The sequence below is a fragment of the Pygocentrus nattereri genome, chromosome 7, assembly GCF_015220715.1.
Source record: "Pygocentrus nattereri isolate fPygNat1 chromosome 7, fPygNat1.pri, whole genome shotgun sequence".
Taxonomy (NCBI): domain Eukaryota; kingdom Metazoa; phylum Chordata; class Actinopteri; order Characiformes; family Serrasalmidae; genus Pygocentrus; species Pygocentrus nattereri.
In genome coordinates, this window is record NC_051217.1 from 26450092 (window position 1) to 26468163 (window position 18072).

At 43.8% G+C, this 18072-nt stretch overlaps 1 protein-coding gene across 2 annotated transcripts in view; it reads right to left on the reverse strand.

The window, feature by feature from the left end:
• Positions 1–4736: 4736 nt before the first annotated feature.
• vaspb (vasodilator stimulated phosphoprotein b) overlaps positions 4737–18072 on the reverse strand; it is a 40149-nt gene continuing 26813 nt past the window's right edge. The window contains exons 4-14 of one of the 2 annotated variants that reach the window (XM_017686311.2): positions 17611–17677; positions 12772–12869; positions 11839–12065; positions 11128–11270; positions 9443–9506; positions 8661–8688; positions 8508–8550; positions 7790–7846; positions 6900–6969; positions 6750–6807; positions 4737–5840 (exon numbers count right to left, since the gene is read on the reverse strand). In XM_017686311.2, the coding sequence (XP_017541800.1) occupies positions 5803–5840; positions 6750–6807; positions 6900–6969; positions 7790–7846; positions 8508–8550; positions 8661–8688; positions 9443–9506; positions 11128–11270; positions 11839–12065; positions 12772–12869; positions 17611–17677 (893 nt within the window). In that variant the 3' untranslated portion in view covers positions 4737–5802. The remainder of the gene's footprint in view (positions 5841–6749; positions 6808–6899; positions 6970–7789; positions 7847–8507; positions 8551–8660; positions 8689–9442; positions 9507–11127; positions 11271–11838; positions 12066–12771; positions 12870–17610; positions 17678–18072) is intronic. The other variant, XM_017686312.2, reaches the window with a different exon arrangement.

Sequence of the window (18072 nt, forward strand, 5' to 3'; positions counted from 1 at the left end):
AAAAGCTCACTTTACCGTTTATTACATTCATACAGTTTCTCTTCTGTCCTCCACTGAGACCAAAACAGAGCTGATGTCACAAATTTGAGGCGCCCGACTTCACCATCCGTCTCAGAGGGATGTTTAGGTGGTGCTTCCTGGTAGGAAAAATGTCTTTCCAATGAAACCGAGACCACCTAAAACCTGTGCCAGTGTTTCCACATTACTCCATGACTCGGTTTGAGAAATAGAAAAATAAATCTTGAAAATCACAAAACTAATCAAAATAATACAATTACACAAATAATAAAAAAACTAAATTGCTGATATCATGGTCCTGCTCAGGTCCTTGCTTCTCCTCCTCTCTCACCGACACTGTGACAGGCTGGAGCGTCTTCATTCAGGCAGGACTCAGTCAGATCTCCACAAGCTTCAGATGACCAGACCGTCCACCATCTCCAATCCAGCTCACACCCCCCTCTAAATTAAAGGACCCGTCCACCCTAAACCCGTGTAATGTGCCCTTTGTCGTGCAATATTCTGCGTTGCTCGGCCTCATCCATCTTACAGCGTTCACCACTTTAAATTCTGACCGTGGGTTTGGACCACAGCTGGACCTGAGCTGGGACAGAACTCTGAGCAGCTGGGGAGGAGGTCTGGGATCTTTGCTGATGTGCAGCTGGTTCCCCAGTAAAGCAGCATTTAAAACATGTTTTATGGCAGTTTTTATGGCTGTTGTGAGAACAGAACTGTGAAACTATATTTTCATTATTGTATCTTTCTAATCTCTTATACTAGATACACATCCACCCCATAATCTGGTTCAGATGATTATTACGTATTATAAGGTATGGTTTAAATGATTTTTTACTAATATAGTAATAATAATATCCTTTATTAGTCCCACAACGGGGAAATTTCACCTCCGCATTTTATGACCCGTGCAGTGAAACACCACATACACACAGTGGGCAGCTCTATCCGCAGCGCCTGGGGGAGCAGTTGAGGGTTAGGTATGACCACGGGACAGTTCAAAAGATCTGGTACGAACATGGGACAGTTCAAAAGATCTGGTACGTCCACGGGACAGTTCAAAAGATCTGGTACGACCACGGGATAGTTCAGAAGACCTGGTACGACCACGGGACAGTTCAGAAGACCTGGTACGAACACGATATAGTTCAGAAGATCTGGTTCGACTACAGGACAGTTCAGAAGATCTGGTACGAACTCACGACAGTTCAGAAGATCTGGTACGAACACACGACAGTTCAGAAGACCTGGTATGACCACAGGACAGGTGCTGATATGACACTGTTCTGTAAAGTTAGTATGAATACATCATGGTAAAAAAGATCTGGCACTAATATGGCACAGTTATGAAGATTTGGTGTGAACACAATACACTTCTTAGGAACTGGTACGAACATGACCAGCCAAATATGCCAAACTGTTTAGCCGAAGTGTTCGATGAATTTGAGAGAGAAAAAAACACTTTTTTTTTATTTGTGCTCAGAGAAACAATGAAACAATGACGTAACTTGTCACTGATGGAAAAGAGGCAGAAGAGCTGAGGCAGTGATGTGGCTGAAGGTGTGAGAACTCTGTAATCCCAATAAACACACGGCACACAGTCTCAGCAGCAGCAGCTGTATTTCACTATAAAGGCATTTCTAATCCAGTGTCGCTATGCACATTTCTTTATAGTTCAGTGTAAAAAGCCTATAATATTCTATAGAAAACAGAAAACCCAAAAAACATCATAAATCACAAACAAAAGCCATTCACCAGTCATCTTAATTAAAATAGAAAAGTTCTCAAATCTTCTAACGTATTCCCTCAAAAAAGTTATATATATATATATATATATATAGGTATTTTCCAAGGCAGTTTGGCATGTCCACAATAGAAACATGATTACGGCCATTCTGCTTTTCATCTGTTTCATTAGAAAACGCTTCAGATAATGACAAATGCTAATTAAAGCGACGGTTTGGGATAGTGGTGGGCAGAGGATGGTGTACAGACACATATGCACACGTTATCTGGTGGATCATGTTTTCCTCTTTAAAGTAATAGTTTCACCAAAAAAGTTAACGTTGCTGACAATGAATGGAAGTGAATGGTCACCAGAGTGAATGATACCATGCTGGCTGATGTCCACTCACCACAATAGTGGTGATGCACCAATACTTGATGTTTACATATCTGCCGTTACCGAGGATCAACAGCGTGGCTAGCTCTAACTAAACTAACTAATAGATAGGTGCCAATAAATCCTGATATTTATACCCTTCCATGATTTTGGTCACCAATAAACCTTACTGAACTGGATCATTTCACATCTGAAAGGTTTTAGATCTATGAAAAGTCACTGTGCACTTTGGCATGGTTTTCTTTAAAGCTGCACTATGTAGGATTTGGGGATTTGGAGCTCTCTCTGATGGAAATGTGTAACTGCACACAATGCAGAAGAACATATTGTAGCACCAGTTGAGCTTCGAACCTTCACAAAAGGATGAATCGGTACTTTTCTGAGTGTGTTTAAAGAGAATCAGAGAGAAGAGTGATGACAGAAAGAGAACCAGAGAGAACTGAGTCTAAACTCCGTGACGCGTCTCTGAGGACGTGAGTGAATCTACTATCATCGTCATCTTCATCAGTGATGCTGATTCTGAGATCATCTGAGGCAGAAACATTGAGCCGAAGCTTCTTTTAGAGTCTATGTGTGACGTTAATACGTAAAGACGTGCGACGTGGTGTGAAAAACTCGACGCCTCTGGGATTAAATGATTGTTTCAGGCTTTACAGGTGACTCACAGCAGCAGCACCACTCACCTGTTTATATCCTCCTCACTCAGTAACGACACTTCATTCAGGCTTAAATTAAAATATTACACAGTTGCAACTTTAAATGCTTTGTTGACTCTTATGTACTGATAACCCGCCTCCCTCCAGATTCCGTCGGAGTATTTTAACTACTGCTCGTCTCATGAACAAACCCCACACCGCCGGCGAGTTCTGCTCTGCTTGCCCTGGTCTTGCTAGACGTGATCTCGTAACAAGAATATATGGGACAGCTTCATGCTGTGTTAACAAGGACATACCCCCTGTAAACTCCACCCACAACATCCTCTAGTCTGGCTCATAACATGTCATAACATCTGGATTACAACTAGTAACACAAGCCCTACAAGCTAACTTACGCCACATCAATGTACTAACGGTGGGCCTGCTGACGAGCGCTCCAGCACCCTCCACTGTGACCTCTGCCTTCATAAACCATCGGATACGTTTCGAAGTTTCACCATTGGTTTGTTTCCACCCAAATAAATCTACGCTCACCCACATGTTGTCCAAATTGTCAGGCTTGACCCCAGACGTTCCTGTCACAGGATGACATCTGGTGCATACCGTCCACTGGCAGCACCGGCGCTGATACGATGCGGTATCAGTGCAGCACTAATGGTGAGCTACGTTAGCATGTCTGGTCAATCTATTCCTCTAGACTCCACAGCTCTGAGATTGGGCTCTGGACATGTTATGTAGTGGATGTTAGCTCCTGTCCTGCTGCTGCCCCTGCAGGCTGGCAGTGTGACAGCAGGCGAATGAAAGGATGAATACAACTATACAAACGACATGAAATTTTCCGTAGTTATTAATCACTGAGACCTTCAGAGGTTGTGTCATCATTATGTAATTCATTATTAGCGTCCGGGCGAGTCCGGAGTCTAAGCCGTTTATCTCACTGGGAATACTCCCCACGGGGCACTGGATCCTTTGATTTGTCTGTATACCTGCTAAGAGGAAGCTACGACTCCTGCGCACTGAAAAGAGCCTGATATCATAATTACTCACCATTATTGGTCCAAAAAGTGGTTACATTTTCTACTGTGAATGCGACGCACAATTAACACTTGAATTGCTTCGATTACATATGATTATCATTCTTTCCCCTCCTCTGAATATCACTGGATCCTTTGATCCTTAAGAGATGAAATGCTAATGCTAAAGCAAGCTGCATATTCTCTGAAATTTACTTTAAAATGAGCTATAATATTAACACATCGCAAAAAATGGTATCTAAGCAAGTGGAAACATCTTGAACATAGTCAATATATGTAAGATTTCTCATCAGGAGACTTGTAGGAATATTATAAGACACCCAAATCTAGACACACTCACACATTTTCTAAGCCGCTTCACCCTCAGGGTCACAGGGGGGTGCTGGAGCCTATCCCAGCAGTCATTGGGTGGAAGGCAGGATACACCCTGGACAGTCCATCGCAGAGCAGACAGACATACACTGTCACACACACACACACTCACACCTAGGGGCAATGTAGCATGTCCACTTGGCCTGACTGCATGTCTTTAGACTGTGGAAGGAAACCGGAGAACCCGGAGAAAACCCACACAGACACGGAGAGAACATGCAAACTCCACACAGAGAGGACACCGGTCGCCCGGCTGGGGAATCAAACCCAGGCCCTCCGTGCTGTGAGGCGACAGTGCTACCCACTGCACAACCATGCCGCCCCCAATTCTAGACATTTTCACTTAAATTTATAACTTAATTTATAAGCCTTTTGATCTCAATGAAAATATTGTTCCACTGGCAGATCATTTTAGCTGTTCTGAGAAACAGACACTTGCTTTAAACAAACTGATCCACCAACACTTTCTCCAGATAAACTGAGACAGACTGTAGTCATATAATATTCAACTTCAAAATGAGAAATATTACACACATTGTCTCGATTTAAGATGCTTAGATATCTTTATTTGCTGTAAACACTGTTTTACACCAACACCAGCTGTTCAAACTGACAAAGCGCCTCTAAACGACCACACTGGACAGAGTGTGCTGGTTTAGTGTCGGGTATTTCGGTGAGGTCAGTCTTCAGTGTGCAGGAGCCTTACAGTGCGCGTCCACTTGCAGCTTCGCCGCACTGCATCCGGCTCAGTTCAACACTCTGTCAGATCTGGCGCAAGACGGTTGCAGCAAAACAATTCAGAAGATTTGTGCTTTATGCAAATGAGTCTGGCTGCAGCACTGTGTTCAGCCAATCAGGTGAAAGTAGATGGGTCTTCGCATTGAATGGCCCACATTAAACTGTCCCTGAAGCAAAAAACCCCACAGTTCCTCTCGTCTCCCCTGAATTTTACCGTCTGTTTTATACAGAACTGCAGGGATTTGGAAGAAAGACTTTGGATAAAGTCTGCATCGTTACATTCTCGTATGTCACTCGCCAGTGAGATATTGTAGCTTGTGTGGATGACAGATGCATTCTGCAAGGTATAAAATCATAACTGAAATTAAAGAATTGGCCACAAGTGGCGGAATACGGCAGGACAAAGTGCACGTGGACGCGTACAGCAACTCTGACCACAGAGGGAATTTTCAAAAACGGCCATAGAGATAAACTGCTCAGACCCGGACGCCCTTATATGGTCACGAGGGCGACTACAGAATGATAAACAATCTTTAAACACTCGCAATTACCTGTTTATATACTGAGAGAGAGAGAGAGAGAGGGAGAGAGAGAGAGATAGAGAGAGAGAGAGAGAGAGAGAGAGAGAGAGAGAGAGAGAGAGAGAGAGAGAGAGAGAGAGAGAGAGAGAGGGAGAGGGAGAGTGATGGGTGCAATTTAATGAGAAGAGGAAACAACAAATGGAGGCCGAAGCAGAATAAAAGACTATAATGACTAAAATGATCCTCAGAGTGGAGTTGCTGACAGAGGAAGTCCCTGCGTTCGTATCAGTGTGTGAGTGAGTGATCCCTGGGCTGCTAACTGGAGGAGTGTGTCCCACGCTGGGGCTTTATGTAGAGCCCCTCTTCTGTAACTCCTGAATAAACGCTGGGGAGAGAAAACAAAATAGGTTAAATAATCACAGCCAACGACCCACAGCTACCGACCCACAGCCAACGACCCACAGCTACCAACCCACAGCCAACGACCCACAGCTACCGACCCACAGCTACCGACCCACAGCCTGAGACCCACGGCCAATGACCCACAGCTACCGACCCACAGCTACCGACCCACAGCTACCGACCCACAGCTACCGACCCACAGCCTGAGACCCACGGCCAATGACCCAAGGGCAACGACCCACATCTACCGACCCACAGCTACTGGCCCACAGCTACCGACCCACAGCTACCGACCCACAGCCAGAGATCCACGGCCAATGACCCACGGCCAACAACCCCACAGCTACCGACCCACAGCCAACAACCCAACAGCTACCAACCAACCAGCCCACGACCCACAGCTACTGACCCACAGCCAATGACCCACAGCTACCAACCCACAGCCAACAACCCCACAGTTACCGACCCACAGCCAACAACCCCACAGATACCAACTCGCAGCCACCGACCCACAGCCAACGACCCACAGCTACCAAACCACAGCCAACAACCCCACAGCCAATAACCCCACAGCTACCAACTAAACTCCATTCATGGTGGAGGGATACATGCAGGACACTGTGCGGCAAAATAGTCCCCAAAAAAACTATTATTCCAAATTTTCCTCTATTTTCCATCATCAACATTCCATATAAACTCAGAAGATTTGTGTACGTTCTCTGGTTGTTCTGGATAGTAAATAAAATGTCTATATCTGTGTTGTAGTCATGGAGGCACCTGGTTCCTATCACCACCATTGTAAAGACGTCTGAATCATTTCACACCAAACCCCTCTGAACCTCTGATTACATCTCACTCGCTCAGTTACTAAATGGCTGGGTTTGAGTTTTACCTCCAATGATTTCCTCCTTAACCTTCTGCAGCTCCTTCCTGACCTCCTCCAGCAGCTCCTGCACACATACACACAGAGTGGTGAGTAAAATAACGACATATTTCAGGGACATTTCAGCTTAATGTACAGCGGCACTGATCATATTCTCACCTGTTTGATTCTTTCCAACTCAGACTCCTCTCCGCTCTCCGTTTCGTTGGTGGTCACTGCAGCTTTCAGCCTGAAGGAGAGAGTGAAGAAGGTAAATGGACAAAATAACGGAAACAGGAGGGAACAACAAAAAGAGAAAAAAGGATCTGGATTAAACTGGCAGCTTCCCCTTGTCAGCCAAACCCTTCAGTGAACATGCCGAGAGCATTAACCAAACTCAACAGATCGACCCGTATCAAAGTCTTCACAGGCGCCCGGGCAACGGAGCTCTTCAGCCCCACTCCTCTTACAGATTTACACTTGAATATAAAGAGTGGGAGTAAGCGTGAGCGTTTGATCCCCTCCTTTAATTCCAGTGACACTTCGGTTTCCAGTGGAAAAAGTGTGAGCACAAGTCGTATTTGTTATGTAATTTTATCAACATCCTGTAAAAAAACTGATTATGTCACCAAAGTGTGGACTTGAAGGAGGACCGCCGGGCCTAGGACTCCCTTTAGGGACATGGTTCTATGTGTGTGCCTGCTGAAAACTGTATTTCTCCCCTCTGCCCCTTTATGAGTGGTCAGTGAGAGCATACAAACCAGTCCCGAAACAGAGAGCTGGTGCATTTCGTGTGTCTGAGGTTTGTGACCAACAGACCTTTGAGACGGGTTTATCTGCAGAGGTTAACCTGAAACATCAGAAAGTGCACCACAGCTCCCCCCTGTGGAGAGAGTAAGTAACATTCATTCAAAGCACAAAAACCCAATCAGGAACAGAGACGAGTCAGAAGATACAAAACTACTTAGTCTAAACAAATCAGCTTAGCTCAGAGACGAACGGGGAATGAAACGTGTTAGTCAGCAGAGGCTCAGACGGACCGCCGGAGATCCACCCAGCTGCATATGTACCTGGGGCTCATGGTGCTGAAGGAGGGGGAGTCCAGCCCTCTGGGAACAGAATTATTCCTGTATGAAACACATACTGCTCATTCACTCCACCTATTGACCAGGAGTTCATCCCCAACCAAAACACTGACCGTCAAAGGGCCCATATACGCACACAGCTTCCACAGTTTCTGACTGCCTGTACAAACATGCCACATAGCTTCAACAGGAATGGGCGGGGTTAAACTGCTGTAGGCTGAATAGGCGGGGCTAAATGTCAGTAGGCTGAATTGGCGGGGCTAAATGTCAGAAGGCTGAATTGGCGGGGCTAAATGTCAGAAGGCTGAATTGGCGGGGCTAAACGGCTGTAGGTTGAATGGGCGGGGCTAAACGGCTGTAGGCTGAATGGTTAGGCATGTGCAAATGTGTTCATGGCAGTCACATCACAAACACGAATTCAAAACAGTTTTTTCAAAACAGTTTTTTATATATATATATATATATATATATATATATATATATTTTACGTTTATATGTATTGTAGTACTTTGGCAATAAAATTATCAATCAATAAAAACTCTTTCATTTGGAATGATATGGGCCGTTTAAGGGATGTTGCCCTAAACAGTGATTTGGTTTTTTGGAGATCTCTTTGTCCAGAGAAAGTTGTAAGGTCTGCAAAAATACACCCCGAACAATTAAAAAGGTCACAGAAAAGGCAGAGGCATGCTGGGAGTTTTACCTGGGCATGGTGGCAGATTTCTCCCACGGCCTCCTCAGCGTATCTGCATAGAACCAACAGCAAATCCACCGTAAACAAAACAAAAACAAACTAACACTCATGGTTTACATGCTGAGGGTCGAGCACACAAAACACTGCTGTAACTGATCTTACCAGTTTGGCCCTGAGCGTCAGAATCGTCCTGCCGAAGGACAAACAGAACCACAACAAGAACAGAAAAACAGGTTAATAACACTGATAAACGGATCAACACAGCAGCACAGGGACATTTACTACAGAGCACATTAAAAACAACACGTACAACACAAACCTGACAGTACAAAAACAGAAATGCATGGAAAAAAGGGTTTAAAAACAAAAACATGAATCGTAGAAAAGATCCTTCACACAAAATGTGGCACAAAACTCACAGACAATCAGAACAAACAGGTCTTCAAACAGGTCTTAAACTACAAAAATGTCCTTACAGACAATAACAAGCTGTGTTAAAAGTAATGGACCCCTCTGCATTTCAGCTTTGGCCACTTCAATCTCAATAAACACTTTACAAGGTTTACAAAACATGGATTATGTAAGGGGCACCATTTGTAACTGTAATAAGCAAATCATAAGCAATGCATAACCATTTCTTATGTTCTTCATAAGCACATCACAAGTGCTTCTTAAGTGCTTTAAAAGAACTGTATACATTTTTCGTAAGGGGTTCCTGCATGTTTAATAAGCAATGGGCAAACACTTTATTACTTTATTATTTAGTTTCAAAGGAACTTTATAACCATTTCATAAGTATGTCGCAAGAACATCTTAAGGGCTTCAAATGCACTGCATAACCATTTCATACACACTTTATAAGAACTTTATAAGCATTTCCTAAGCACTTCATAGGAACGATGTGAACTTCTGTAATAAATCAGTGCTGCACAAAAAGCACTTACGTTACTGGGTTCTTCTGTTTTCGGAGCTGGAGGAACTTTCTCTCCTTTATCTGCTGCTTTCCGCCTGAAAACACACACTAGCCATGATTAAATGCAGCCTAATAACCCGTTAATAATCCGACTGATCGCTCAATCGGAATAGAATACGTCCATGTAAACAAATCATTCGGAACAGACTAATCCGATTGAAGCCATAGAGGAATACAGTTTCTATCTGACTGATTGAGATGGGTAATCATGTAAATAATCTGTTAAATAGAAGAATAATATCCGTGTAAATGCCTGTATCCGATTACATTCCCTATCGGAAAGTTTAAGTCCGTTCTGCATGTGTGTCGCGTCATAGTGAGAGTTTATACCGTTCAACACGGCAGAGCAGAAACTGGTCTGCAGAGGAGATTAAGTTTATGCTCTGATCTTTAAAAGATGGAGGTGGGACAGACGTCCAGCTTATGTGTCTCAGAACACGACGTCTTCTTTAATAAGGACATGTGAAGGATGTTTTCCTGAGTCTGACATCATTTTAAAGCAGTTAAAAACACAAGCACTGCTCACTGCTGCTCATCTCACTCTGACTGGACTCACATGATGCTGGTTGTCATGGTAACGTTTACACTAAGTGGTTCTGCAAACATGCACATCATTTTCCATCTGATTACTTGTTGTGAGCATGTAAAAATGATTTTCATCAGATTGTTGAATAGAGTGAGAATAAACACCTCAGTCTGAATCTGTAATCTGATTGTATTCAATTGGACTGGCAAACATCTTTGCATGGAAACGCAGCCACTGTGAAAGAGTATACAAAAAGTATACAAAACCCACCAGCAGAACAACAACAGACACTTTAGAGGAAAGATTTAAGGAGAAACCGGTAAATTAGGGCTTGAAAGGCTGAAAATGTTGTTTAGGAACAATCCTGTATCCGTTTAAAGATGCAATGTGTAAGATTTAGTGGCATCTAGTGGTGAGTCTGCAGACTGCCGTCATCTGTCTGTCTGTTCTCTGGCGGTGAGGATTCACCCGCTCTCGCTTTTTCTTGTGCTAAATAATAAATCTGATCGTCCTTTTGTCAAAATTTGGGTTCTCAAACTTCTCACAACACAAACTGGTCAGCAGGTCCAGCAACAACCACTGATTCTTCTTCTTTCTACGTCTTCTAACCGGAGCTGCAGCGCCACCCAATTCAAGCTACCGCTGCAGCATAAAAGGCGCCCTCTAGAGTTAGTGTTTAGTTTGTCCAATCTGGGCTACTGTAAAAACATGGAAAACACAACAACTCATACTGATTATACACAAATAAGAACGTGGTTTTCTTTACTGTTTTCCACTTCCTCTAAATCTTACATACCACACCTTTAAAAACACAAAACAAACCTGGAGCCACATTTCAGCAGCAGCTCTATGACCAGGCCTGTCGTAGTTATTATATCAGCGTCTGACAAGAATTATTTAAGCACCCAGTGTGAGCATATTTTCAGCATGTACACCATCAGAACTAGTGTTCGTTACTTATACTGTCACTCAAGACGTGATTAATTCTAGTGCATTATTTCATGACAGCATAACTAATTATTTATAAGACATATGTCCACTGAAATGTCATGAGTATACAGCTCTGCTCCTCCAGTATTAAAATAAAGTATGAAAATGAGTGAAACACTTGAATGAGGTGTAGTTCTCACCGTCTGGCCAGGATGGCACTCATTTCCCCCATCAGACCCCCCCCGCTGGGCACGCCGCTGGTGCGGTTGGCATCTGGTTTAGGAGGCGTAGCAGCAGGAGCTGCAGCAGCAGGAAGAGGAGGTGCAGTACCACCTTCATCCGGCTGGGGGCAGCACAGAGACGCAGTACAGGGAATACAGGAGTGACAGAATTTCAGTGGAGAACATAGAACATGAGCTGACACAGTACAATCAGCGAGATGAACACTATATACGCTATAACACCTAATGAGTGTAGCGCTGACTGCTCTTCCTGAAAAACACACGGCTCATCTAATGAACGTTAAAGAGGTTTGGAAATGGTTAAACAAACACTCACATCAAGAAACTCACTATTTATGTATGTATATATATATATATATATATATATATATATATATATATATATATATATATACACATACATACATACACATATATATATACATATATACATATATACATATATATATATATATATATATATATATATATATATATATATATATATATCGTTTGTCAGAGGCAGAAGCGATAAGTAACAACAGTACAAGTACTCTGTTAGTGTACTTAAACTCTGTTACTGTACTTAAATTCAAGTATCTGTACTTGAAGATTTCTGTCACTTAATACGTTTTACTTTTACTTAATGAATTTCAAAATAAATATTCTGTACTTTCTACTTTGCCTCACCTTGGCTACTTTGCGCAATTTGGCTCCTGCGAGTGCTGCTGCCAGACCGCCGCCCCCCGGACCACCACCCCCACCCCCACCAGAGGGAGCAGGTAGTGGAGGAGCAGGTGGCGGAGCGCCCCCTGAGGGTGGAGGACCCGGGGGAGGTGGGGGCCCAGGGGGGGGTGGGGGCCCAGGAGGAGCCGGAGGGGTCCCAGGGGCCAAAGGCGGCGCAGGAGGAATGACCACTATAAACAAACACAGAGAGTGAAGCTCTACTACTTTCTCTCTTTCTGTTATTAAATACGTTTTAAAGAATTAATTTTACACAATTTTTTACCCTTTAGAACTAGTAGTCTGTTTACTACTGTACAGCTGATATATGTAAATGAGCTGAATGGGTCAGGATAAACTACTGCAAGATGAATGAGTGGAGCTAAACTACTGTAAAATTAATGGGCGGGGTTAAACTGCTGTAGGCTGAATGAGCAGGCTAATCTGCTGTAGGATGAATGGGCGGGGCTAGTCTGCTGTAGGCTGAATGGGTGTGACTAATCTGCTGTAGGCTGAATGGGTGGGGCTAATATGCTGTAGGCTGAATGGGCAGGGCTAGTCTGCTGTAGGCTGAATGGGTGTGACTAATCTGCTGTAGGCTGAATGGGTGGGGCTAATATGCTGTAGGCTGAATGGGCTGGCCTAATCTGTTGTTGGCTCCATGGGTGGAGCTAAACTGCTGTAGGCTATATGGGTGGGGCTAAACTAAACCATTTTAGTCTAGACCATTTAATGCATGGTCATATGTCAATGTGTTCATGGTTGTGACATCACAATCATGCCGATTCTCCTCAGTGTAGTTTCCATGTTTGGACGAGAGACTGAAAGGAAATAGAGTGTACCTTTACATCAGACTATTTTATTCCTATAACATGGGCCACTGAAGTGTTTGGTGCTGACCTGAAGCAGCCTGTCGCTCTCTCTCCAGTCTTTCTCTCTCTAGCCGCTCTCTTTCCTGCCTTTCTCTCTCCTGCTGCTCGAGTCTCTGCTGTTCCAGTCTGAGGAGGTAATGTGTACAGATTAGCTCACAGTGCACACACGACTGACTCCTGAAAAATGATCTGAAACGACCCTGAAAAAAGCTGATGAAGGAGCTGCTCGCTGAGTGAAACATTTCAGAAATGTTTAATCATGCTGAGACATGAATCAGCTCCACCTACGGACGCTTATCAGCGCAGCCAAAACAAACACCACCAGGATCCTGGATCTGCAGCTTAACCCCAAAGCGCCTGCAGCGCAGCGAGGGCACAGCGCTGCTGTTCTGATTAACTCCACATGGACTCTGAATGCACAAACTTAAAGGCAATAAGTAACTACTACATTTTTTATTACTTTATAATTAATTATTTTATAATTATAATTAATCATTTTATATTTAACTAATACACTTTATTTATTTCATAATTAGTGTGTAATTATACCTTTACCTACTATACACCTATACCCACTCTACCCACTCCACCCACTATACAACTATACCCACTCCACCCACTATACACCTATACCCACTACACACCTATACCCACTCCACCCACTATGCATCTATACCCACTATACTCAATATACACCTATACCCCCTCCACCCACTATACACCTATACTCAATATACACCTATACCCACTCCACCCACTATACACCTATAACCACTCCACCCACTATACACCAATACCCACTATAATCAATAAACACCTATACCCACTCCACCCACTATACACCTATACCCACTCCACACATTATACACCTATAACAACTCCACCCACTATACACCAATACCCATTATACTCAACATAAACCTATATAACCACTATATCCACTATACAATATATGCCTTTACCCACTCCACCTATACCCACTACACACCTATAACAACTCCACCCACTATACACCAATACTCACTATACACCTATACCCACTCCACTCACTATACACCTATACTCACTATTCACCTATACCCAATCCACCCACTATACACCTATAACAACTCCACCGACTATACACGAATACCCACTATAATCAATATACACCTATACCCACTCCACCCACTATACACCTATACCTGCTATACACCAAATACCCACTATACACCTATAACCATGCCACCCAGCATACACCTATAACCACTCCACCCACTATACACCTATACCCACTCCACCGACTACACACCTATAAGCACTCCACCCACTATACACCTATAACTACTCCACTCACTATACACCTATTCTCACTATACACCTATAACCACTCCACCCACTATACACCTATACCCAATCCACCCACTATACACCTATACCCACTCCACCCACTATACACCTATACCCACTCCACCTATACCCACTACACCCACTATACACCTATAACTACTCCACCCACTATACACCAATACCCACAATACTCAATATACACCTATACCCACTAAACATCTATACCCACTCCACCCACTACACACCTATACCCACTACACCCACTACACACCTATACCCACTATACACCTATACCCACTACACCCACTATACACCTATACCCACTCCACCCACTACACACCTATACCCACTCCACCCACTACACACCTATACCCACTATACACCTATAACCACTCCACCCATTATACACCTATACCCACTCCACCCACTATATACCTATACCCACTATACACAATATACGCCTATACCCACTCCACCTATACCCACTACACCCACTATACACCTATAACCACTCCACCCACTATACACCAATACCCACAATACTCAATATACACCTATACCCACTATACACCAATACCCACTCCACCCACTATACACCTATACCCACTCCACCCACTATACACCTATACCCACTATACACAATATACGCCTATACCCACTCCACCTATACCCACTACACCCACTATACACCTATAACCACTCCACCCACTATACACCAATACCCACAATACTCAATATACACCTATACCCACTATACACCAATACCCACTCCACCCACTATACACCTATACCCACTATACACCTATACCCACTACACACCAATAACAACTCCACCCACTATACACCAATACCCACTATACTCAATATACACCTATACCCACTAAACATCTATACCCACTCCACCCACTACACACCTATACCCACTCCACCCACTACACACCTATACCCACTATACACAATATACGCCTATACCCACTCCACCTATACCCACTACACCCACTATACACCTATAACCACTCCACCCACTATACACCAATACCCACAATACTCAATATACATCTATACCCACTATACACCAATACCCACTCCACCTATACCCACTACACACCTATAACAACTCCACCCACTTTACACCAATACTCACTATACACCTATACTCAATCCACCCACTATACACCTATAACAACTCCACCGACTATACACGAATACCCACTATAATCAATATACACCTATACCCACTCCACCCACTATACACCTATACCCACTCCACCCAATATACACCTATACCTGCTATACACCAAATACCCACTATACACCTATAACCATGCCACCCAGCATACACCTATAACCACTCCACCCACTATACACCTATACCCACTCCACCGACTACACACCTATAAGCACTCCACCCACTATACACCTATAACTACTCCACTCACTATACACCTATACTCACTATACACCTATAACCACTCCACCCACTATACACCTATACCCAATCCACCCACTATACACCTATACCCACTCAACCCACTATACACCTATACCCACTCCACCTATACCCACTACACCCACTATACACCTATAACCACTCCACCCACTATACACCAATAACCACAATACTCAATATACACCTATACCCACTATACACCTATACCCACTCCACCCACTATACACCTATACCCACTCCACCCACTATACACCTATACCCACTCCACCTATGCCCACTACACCCACTATACACCTATAACTACTCCATCCACTATATACCAATACCCACTATACTCAATATACACCTATACCCACTAAACATCTATACCCACTCCACCCACTACACACCTATACCCACTACACCCACTACACACCCATACCCACTATTACACCTATACCCACTCCACCCACTACACACCTATACCCACTCCACCCACTACACACCTATACCCACTCCACCCACTACACACCTATACCCACTATACACCTATAACCACTCCACCCATTATACACCTATACCCACTCCACCCACTATATACCTATACCCACTATACACAATATACGCCTATACCCACTCCACCTATACCCACTACACCCACTATACACCTATAACCACTCCACCCACTATACACCAATACCCACAATACTCTACACCTATACCCACTATACACCAATACCCACTCCACCCACTATACACCTATACCCACTCCACCCACTATACACCTATACCCACTATACACCTATACCCACTACACACCAATAACAACTCCACCCACTATACACCAATACCCACTATACTCAATATACACCTATACCCACTAAACATCTATACCCACTCTACCCACTACACACCTATACCCACTCCACCCACTACACACCTATACCCACTATACACAATATACGCCTATACCCACTCCACCTATACCCACTACACCCACTATACACCTATAACCACTCCACCCACTATACACCAATACCCACAATACTCAATATACACCTATACCCACTATACACCAATACCCACTCCACCTATACCCACTACACCCACTATACACCTATACCCACTCCACCCACTATACACCTATACCCACTCCACCCACTATACACCTATACCCACTCCACCCACTACACATCTATACCCACTCCACCAACTACACACCTATACCCACTATACACCTATACCCACTCCACCCACTATGTAGCTATACCCACTACACACCAATACCCACTATACATCTATACCCACTATACACCTATATCCACTCCACCCACTATGTAGCTATACCCACTCCACCCACTATACACCTATACCCACTATACACCAATACCCACTATATTCAATATACACAAGTACACACTATACACCCATACCCACTATACTCAATATACACCAATACCAACTATACCCACTACACACCTATACCCACTATGCATATTGTTTCCATTGTTACTCTACACTTACATTCATTGTTACGCTACACCAGTTTCTATAGTAAGGCTACATCTGTTTCCATGGTTCCACTAGACTTACATTCATGGTATGCTGTGTTATACTTTCACTCACTGTCCACCTCAAACTCAGCCTCTCAGCTGATTGGGGGTCAGGAATTATGACGCTGCTGCAGTTATGAATCTTCGATAGGCTGGATTGTTTGGAGCTAGCTGCCGAGAGAAGGTCCTCTGCGAATCGCCGCTGTTAACTGGCTAAAAGTTTACAGCTTAAGGTTTCGGGTGGAACTTGTGCTTGTGAAGTTTGGTTCTGAATTACATTCCTCAATCTTTGCACAGGCCTCGTATTCTCTGTGCGACTGCATGACCCGAACCGTATCAGCCGTACTGTGATGGTCCGGGATGGCAATGTACCATTGCGGCTCTAATGGTTACACTATGCTCATTTACCTGTTACTGTAGTAGAAATGAGCTGTGAGAAGACTCACCCCATTACTGGAAAATGCTTTTACAGTGAAGATGAAGAGCCAAAGAAATGTGTTTAAAGAAGCCATTCAGTCTGATCACAGTGACCGACCCGCTGTGAAAACTAATTTACCGTCTCTGCTGCTCCAGCTCCTCTGGCGATGGTCCATTGGAAACTGGACGAGGGAGAGTGGAGTATCCTGCAGGAGGAGCACAGACACAAGATCATTCACTCAGGCTTTTCAGTGAGTTCCACAGAAAATCTACAAAGCCTGTCACTCGTACCGCAAACACACTCCAGCAGCCAAGACGTGCTTGGTGTCTGAATTTTTTTTGTTCCACCATAAATGGTGCAGCAGTTACATTCTGGGCCCTCAAGTGCCACAATGTAAGTGCTGCACCATTTAAGGTGGAACAGCTGATCACGTTGATTTGGACACTGTGACACATTGCTACCTACAAACATGGACTGAAGCACAGACTAAGCACACTTCAAGACTTCAAGGTGCTGCTAATGTTCCTAGTGATGCTGACATACTTTCAGAGAACTTCATTAGACCGACTGCATTTGCTAAAACTGCATATCTGAGATTTT